The following is an 8,862-nucleotide window of genomic DNA, read 5'->3' as shown; positions in this document are numbered from 1 at the left end:
CTCACAGTAGGTTCCGTACAAACTAGTAGGTATCAAAGTATATGCGCAAGTTCAAAATTCACAAATTTTACTTCGCCGTTCCATCTCTAGCTTCGATCAACATCTCTAGGCACGAATGTCACACCGACCGCAAATAATAATTTTGTAATATGAACATAATATACGGTCATATCTTTTGATCGCATTCAGTTACAAGTTTGATTTTTTCATAGCTGAAGGACACCACAGTCCCGAGCATTTGATTTAATTTGATAAATCGCGTTCCTAAGAAAAGGGTTTAGATTGACGAACGAAAAGTAATCCTATAAAGGTCCCTTTTGAGGTACTGAACCCTGATAATAATATAAAATGAAAATGTGACCCTCTGACAGACGCCGCGAATGCATTCAACGGCCCGACTGTAGGGCAGTCTAATTTGACAAAATAAGTTTCACCGTTAATTTTGATAAGCAAATTATTTTACCTCATAAAACGTAAATATTAAAATAGAATCATTAAGATTCTTTCCAATAATCATATTTCCCGAATAATTTACTCAGAATTTGTTTTGCTGATTTCTTTTCGCCCGTAACTTTATTCACAAAACTAGACCAACGCTCATATACATAAAGACATGTCAAATTACTGATAAGTTAACCAGTGTTTAAAGTTTAAAGAATTATCACCAATCGTCTTTTGTGACTTAAACAGCTTCCCTTATCTCAGTTTTGGTTAAAAATAACGAAAGGTGAGTAAAAGAGTCAATCTGTAATCAAAATATGAATTTATTACGGTAGTTTTAAGTATAACAAATAATAATGATTTCTTATGTTTACGCGAATGTTACACATTGAAATTACACTATTTTTCGGATTTTATCGCGGTTTTAATGTTTGACTTTTCTCCCGACGTTTCGAAGACTTTGCAGCCTTGGTGGTCATGGGGAACTGAGGTGTTGTTCATCCCCAAAGTCAAAGTTACAAGACTTAACTACATTTTACAATTATACAATTTTTAAATTTTAGCTGTAGGTTAACTAAAACAATAAAACCGCGATAAAATCCGAAAGATTAATTTTAATGTATAACAAATAATGTTCAATATATAAACCTCATCCATTAACCGACACAGACCGTTCATGTTGACTTGTGGACAGAATTGATCTGTTACGAGTTCAATTCCCATGCAATTACTATTAACTATGTTAATATTGCAATTGTTTTTATTCATTTATTAAAGTAGCATCAACTATTAACACCATTATGTCTTAACATTAACATAGCTTACAACAGCTCTTTGTTTCAATGCTACTTATACAATTATAGATGCAAACGATAATTTAAATTATAACGAAGCACTAGTACAAACAATGCGGTGTTATGACAAGTGATATTCATATTAGTATTCTTAATGTGGATACTCTTTAACAGTCTGTATTTCCCGATATTTATAAATTGGTGATCTTCAAGGCACGAGTGAATAAGTATCTTCTAGACAAGCGTGCTCCGCCGCGCCGGACCACATCATCACTTACCATGAGGCTAGATAGTGGTAAAACGCAAGCCTATATGCTATAAAATATATAATTCAATTCCTTGTTCTTCCGCATACAAATTTTACCATCACGAACCCAAACGAATCTATATTTAAGTTCTTTGGCCTTACAGCGAGCTGCAGCATGTGGTAAATTATTATTTTCCAAGAAAGGATTTTTGTGACACTAATGACTTCTTTGTTGTCATCACCAATGCCCAAATGGCTGGTATTTAATTTAAATAATTTAACGATAAAAAATTATAGTTTTATATTTTTTTTTCACGTGCAATAATATCCATAGTGTGTTCTTTGAAACGTTTTATGTTTTTATATCCTTATTTCCTTGTAGTTAAAGTAATTGATGTGAATTTACATTAGATCGTACCTAATGTTAATAAAACATAATCCATAAAAAGAATCAACATAGCATTTGGAACGCAACTTTGGGGCAAATTTGTGTTACGTTGACTAGAATGTGCATACATAGCATCACGCCATTTTCTCATTTCTGGGTAAGCAGAAGTGTAACATACCCATATTTCGCCAGTTATGTTAAGTCCCATGAAATAGAGGACAGATCTGTTGCAATTTACCGGGCACATTAACAAACCTCGGCCTGATACTGAATAGACGAAGCCAACATCACTGCCCCACCTGGGATTTGAAACCCAGACATCAGTGCGTTAGTCATACTGCGCACGCAATGCAACTATGCCATCGAGACAGTCTAATTAGAATATAAACAACATATAAGTTTACTTATATTGTAAAATAGTAACGATACGAAGTTTTGTGAATACGTATCAAAGGTTTGATACACAGTAGAACAGTTATTCCGGGGAATATTTTACATTACATATCTCTATCCCAGGGTAGCCAGAGACAATGGATTTCCACTTGCCTGGCACACTTCTCTCGCTTCCTCGACCTTCATCAGCCTTCTCATTCCCGCCGGTCCAGGGTACTTTTAACCTGGCCTTTATCAATAATGTCAGATATGTGCTCAATGCTTTCAAGTAATCTCAATACCGGTCACCACTCCCTCTTTGACTACAAAATGCAAATATTATACCGTAATTACTTTGAACATATCTTTATTTATCTAAAATCGAACACGACATAACGTACAACGAGAAATAAAATATTTAAACCAATTAGTAATTTCGAAACTTCAATAAACAAACTGCATTAATGAATTTACATTACTAACTCAATATTTAATCAACAGATAAACATTGATAACGCAACTATATAAGTAGTGGATACGTCTGAAGTACGTTTTTGTCAAGATGGTTCAAGTGACAGTGAGGGAGGGCGTACTGGAGGGAGAGATCCTGGAAAGTGATCTCGGAGGGAGTTACTGCAGCTTCAAAGGAATACCGTACGCCGAACCGCCTGTTGGAGATTTGAGATTCAAGGTACTGTACTGTTTATTAAGAATGCGTTACTGTTATGAATGTATCCAGTTTTAGGGACTAACGCCCCCAAAACTAGGTACAATGTACATAATATGTTCATACTTTTTAATGGGTCATTCCGTAGAATGATTATCTTTGGTATATACGGGACAGTTTTGGGATATCCTGTTTTTTTTTTCCACTGCACTAGTCACCCTGAGACAAAAATGTTAAATTTGAACATCTTATGTGTTAGAGTGACGTAGTAGAGAAACACGTAGTACTTTATTTTGTATAGTGTTGCTACTGTTTATAAGCGGTAGTACCACTTCCATTAGTTGACCGGCATGATCGTCTCGTAATGTACCTACAAAAGTCTCAAACTAATAATAATCTTTAAAAATACTAAAACAAAAAAATCACACAAATTTTAATTCTTTGACCAGAGAAACAAAAATAAACTTCACTTATTGACTTATGTTATGTTCTATAAATATTCTGAGCTAACCATATTCCATGTTCTGCGTTTAATCACCAAATAAGATAATATTTTTTATCAAAACAAAATAAGATTATTGTATGATAACATTGATCGAGTTATATTCAATACTTCGAGAACGTTACTGATTAGCAAACGTCTTTGCAAGTCTTCGAGATAATTTCATTGTTTTAATACAAATGGATATACAATAGCAAACCTAAACTTTGTATTACAAAGCATTGCGTGGAATGGTAGTTCGCTCGTCACTTTGAGACATAAAATATAATATATAAGTGTTGGAACTGTACTTCAGACAATAAAATTTACGTAAATAGGCCGGTTCGACTGACACCATAACCTGGTATAAAGCGGCAGCATATCTTACTACTAAGCAACCCACCAGCCCCTTGCCTACCATGTAATACAAGGAACAACAAAGAAACTCCATCTAGTACTGTATAAAGACTTAAAATAGCATAAGCGTCACTGTCGTCAAGTGCAATGCCAACAATTAATAAGTTTAATTGCATCTTGAAACCATTGCGTTATCTTATACAATTATGATACGGCGAGACGGTCCAAAGTGTACACTTCGGACCGTCACTGGAAATATTAGCGTAATCGTATTAAGAGCATGTAATTTTGAAATATAGCAACAGAATGAATAAAATTCAATTTAAAAATAAAAATAATATATGGGGTTAGGTATTATGTTGTTTAATAACGTTTTAGGCTTTCATAATTAACAATAAAATGTTTAAAAGCTACGATAAATTTCATATATACATATAATAAATATTAAATGAAACCTATCAAATTTTGTATTTTATTCAATTAAGTTTTACAAAACTGCAAATTATGTTAAAGAATATATTAGCATATATTTACTAAACACGTTTAACTTCCTTACTTGTTCACCTTTCTAATTAGGTATAAAACATCACAATTAAGTTTGTAGAAGCGTCTGTTGGTAACAGAAGTGTTATTAGCATAAACAACTTAGTGGTCATTTTCAAATCTACTAAAATTTAAAAAATAACTACATAGAACCATTATCGTTTTTTTATGTTTACGCGAAAGTTTGATATTGTAGTACAACTACTTAACGGATTGTTTTCGCGATATTTTGTTATCTTTTGTCCCGACTAATCAGCATGAAGTCGAAGCGTGGCGGTAAACTATATTTATATTTAAAAAAAATTACTTTAACACCGTGAATGCTCCTGCACTTCTGATTTTATAATATAACATTATTTTGCCTTGACACCATCCAGATAACGGCATTAAAAGTTTTTAACTCTGTATTTTATTTATTTCAGGCACCGCAACCCAAAAAGCCATGGGAAGGAGTTCTCAGTGCCAAGCAGTTTGGAAATCCATGCTACCAAGTCAATTTCACGGTTGGGCCAGAGCCATTTGGAAGCGAAGATTGTCTCTACCTTAATGTCTACACTCCAAATATCAAGCCCGCAAAGCCTTTACCAGTCATGTTCTGGATTCATGGGGGAGGCTTCGTCTGGGGCAGCGGGAGTGATGATTTATACGGCCCAGAGTATTTGATCAGGCACGATGTTATCCTTGTTACCTTTAATTATAGACTTGAGGTCTTAGGATATCTTAGCCTTGACACAGAAGATATACCTGGAAATGCGGGCATGAAGGACCAAGTAGCTGCTTTGAGGTGGGTCAAAAAAAACATTAGTAGTTTTGGTGGTGACCCTGAGAATATAACAATATTTGGAGAAAGCGCGGGAGCGGCGAGCGTCAGCTTTCATTTAATATCGCCAATGACTAAGGGGCTGTTCAAAAGAGCTATTATCCAAAGTGGAGCGGCTACTAATTGGTGGTCTCATCCAGTCGAACCAAGAGAACGAGCTTTAATACTAGCGAGACAACTCGGCTGTCAGTCAGATGGAGACAAAGCTTTGTATGAGTTTTTCAATAACCAACCATTAAAAAAGCTCATTAATATAAAAGCACCAGTGTCGAAGATTGATAAGGAATACGAGCTCAGCTTCGGCGTGGTTGACGAGAAGCAATTCGGCAATAATGAGAGGTTTTTCTACGGCGATGTTGTAGACGCTTTAAAAAACAAGATGCATGACGTAGAAGTCGTAATTGGTTACACAGATGATGAAGGACTAATGGTAGTGGTGAGTCCAGAAAATTCTGTGGAGAAATTATTGGCAAATGCGAACAAGTACCTCGACACGTTCGTGCCTAAGCCGATTTCTATCCGCTGTAGCTTAAAAGACCAGTTCGAAGTAGCGCGCAAGCTGAAGAAATTCTACGTAAAGAACCCAATAGTTACTGAGGAAGACCGTGATGCTATGTTTAAATGTATGGGGTTTGACATGTTCTTACAAGGAATAGTCTTGCAGGCGAAGATCTGTGCGAAGAACAAAAAGAAAACTTATTTATACAAATTCACTTGCAAAACAGAAAGGAATTTCCTAGCCCACATGCTTGGTCTCGGTAAAGTCGTTGGAGACAAGCCCGTGACTTGTCATGCTGACGATCTTCCGTATCTGTTTCCCTGCAAAGCTATACCTTCCAAGTTAGACAAAGATTCTCCTGTCCACGAAATAATTAAAAGAGTTACGACTTTGTGGACCAACTTTGCTAAATATGGGTAAGTCATTAACTTATTCAAATAAAATCCACTTAGCTGTTTTGCGTTTACTTCTAACAATCAACCAAACATTTCACAAACTATGCATTCATAATATTAGTAAGAATAAGATACTAAGATAAAAAGCAAAATTTACAACCTGAATAAGATTATCGGCAGGAGAAAAGGCCCAACAGAAATTAGAGTTAACAATGGGAAAATGTTATATTTCATTATTTTTTTACAGAAACCCAACACCTGATGACTGTCTAGGCGTAAAATGGTCTCCTTACACTATCGAAAAACAAAACTATCTTGATATTGGTAACCAGTTAGTGGAAGGCGTTAACCCAGATAAAGAAGATATAGATTTGTGGGAAGATGTCTTCAAACAATACCTACCGGAATGGACTCCCTAATTTTAATTATTTAGGTTTAATGGAATAAAATTATATTACCTGAAGGTATACCATGTCATTATAAACCATGTTAGATCCTACGCCTCAAAGGATAAGTAGAAAGATAAACTGTACACTCGGACTTCTACACAAAGTGGTGAAACATTCCAAACCATTTGTTCAAGCTAGGGCATACTTCACGAGAACTACTTATTTCATTTTATGTGTGACAAACAACAGTACATACTTTGTGAAACAATGTCTCTACTAACTCTAACAATTACAAACAGTTAAAGCAAGCAATACATATCAGACCACTACTAAATACAACCGACTTTGCCTTTAAATACATTTATCTGCTAATTTTCACCGCCTTTTTTACACGAGCACGCCAAAGTGACCCCAATGTACCTGATAGTAAGTGGAGTGAGGTCCAATAGAATGTTGACTGACGAGAGATGATTACCCCTCGACAGTCGATACTACTATCCCGGCCAATGGGCCATGGTCCAATGGGACCTGGATATACACAGACAGATTTCGAAGAAATCAACCCGAAGTCTGAAATTGGTGCCCCATATGGCGTTAAACTCGCTCCCTATCACATCATGGAACAGAATACGCACGCCGTTAGAGTGCACCAGTTGCGCCTCTGCCTACCCCTTCGAAGATAAAGGCGTGACTGTATATTCTAAGCAAAATAAATAAGGCCGAAACCTTAGCGTGAAGTTGAACATCTAATATCCCCATCGATGTGATTCTTAAGTGTATTCTCAAACATTAATATGGCGGATACCGAGACGGCTCCGCACATAAAAGCTTCTCATAACGACGGCTGCGTAGGCGGGCGACAGACGTAGCGAAGAATTCACGCGGTAAATAATATTGTTTTATTATTTAGGTTCAAAATTTTTACAACATAATATGTCAAGTGAAAACATATTATCAGTAGATCATAATAGGCAATTAGGTTTCCTAGTCTCGTCAAATAGTTTTATAAAAAGATAAAGACATACAGGCCTGGTGACAAAAATTGACAAAAGTCTAAGATGCTACAACACGCTTGAAAGAGAGTTACAAAGAGCAGAGCAAAGATGCTCAATGTAACATAAGAAGAGTTAAATTATTCAGGAACGTAAAGTTTAGGATTTAGTGTTCCAATTTCCGCATCACGAACAGAACTGCTAAAAATCTTAGGCTGTTTTTGCTGGTAGGATATATTTTATATCCGCCCGGATAGCGACCACCGTATACAAAGTGTTAAAACCCGCCATAGTGGCCCACGTAAGTGTCGCGTTGCGGGACCAGCCTGTGTATATGAGATTCCAACAGGCCGACATTATTGTGTCAACTGCCGAGGAGTAATCTTCTCTCGTCCGTCGACATTCTATTTGACTCCACTCCACGTAACATTAGGTGCAGTAGTCACTTTGCCGTATTAAAAAGGCTGCGTTTAATTGAAACACCAAGTGACTAAACTCCTTCCAGACACAATAAATTTTCTAACTGCTCTTCAATATACCCGCGCGACCCGCCACTTCTGTCTCCGCCTTTACTGTTGCGAATTTACACTGTGTACATACATTGTAAACGAGGGCTGCCGGGGCCTAATACAGGTGGAATCTAATATCGCTCTATGTTTGTTGCGCTTCAATTATCCCGCATATGGAATGTAATGCTGGCGATGAATCCTGCTTATATCGAATCAGTTTAATACATTATTTCAGCTTGGTGGAAGCGAACGGTGTTTATATGAAATTCAATTTGATTATTGATCGTGTAGGCAATTAAACACCTTTGCTAATCAGTGCAATAAAAACAAAAGAAAAAATACTACTCATGTATTGACATCCCAGTAGGCAACAGCTTGGCTGTACCTGTGGCATGGCTTCAGTCCATGGACAGTGGAAACTGCTTACTACAAGGCGGACCGCTTGCTTGTTTGCCTAAGGCATTAAAAAAAAACATAGGTTGTAACCTAATTAGAAATAATGTCTGGTCATTCTACTCCTAACTACATGTGGTTGCTTGAAATTATTTGCCTTCATCCATATCGGTCTTAGAAAGATATTGGTTGTATTACTTACTGTCTGGTTCAGGCACAGTACCAAACAACAAAAAAATCTGAAAACCATTCATCTTTTGGATGAAGAAATCATTATGAAAAAATTTGATTGGACTATTATAAATCTATGGTATAAGATATGTCCACTATCTAATCATACGAAAAATATTTATATTCGGTGCGTCCCAGTATTCAGTCCTTAATTATAACTGAATGGTATTCAGCATTTTTAACAGCTTCGATTTTTTAAAATATAAATTACCAAATTTATTTTCAAACTTTTGAACAAAGAATACATCGTTGCATTTAGTAATCGACTAAACGATAACAATATTCATTTCCTTTGTACATAGTTGTAAACACGTATGTAACAAAAGAATATTTACTAACGCCTG

General features: G+C 36.0%; 1 protein-coding gene across 1 annotated transcript; it reads left to right on the top strand.

Annotated features, from left to right (window-relative positions):
• Positions 1–566: 566 nt before the first annotated feature.
• LOC119191771 (acetylcholinesterase-like) lies at positions 567–6,471 on the top strand. Its single transcript, XM_037445639.1, has 4 exons — positions 567–727; positions 2,744–2,933; positions 4,713–6,025; positions 6,252–6,471. The coding sequence occupies exons 2-4, from the start codon at positions 2,805–2,807 to the stop codon at positions 6,421–6,423; spliced, it is 1,614 nt and encodes a 537-aa protein (XP_037301536.1). The 5' UTR covers positions 567–727; positions 2,744–2,804; the 3' UTR covers positions 6,424–6,471.
• Positions 6,472–8,862: the final 2,391 nt, after the last annotated feature.

This window comes from Manduca sexta, unplaced genomic scaffold (genome assembly GCF_014839805.1).
Source record: "Manduca sexta isolate Smith_Timp_Sample1 unplaced genomic scaffold, JHU_Msex_v1.0 HiC_scaffold_1902, whole genome shotgun sequence".
In the NCBI taxonomy this organism is placed as follows: domain Eukaryota; kingdom Metazoa; phylum Arthropoda; class Insecta; order Lepidoptera; family Sphingidae; genus Manduca; species Manduca sexta.
This window is presented reverse-complemented; position numbering and strand designations above follow the sequence as displayed.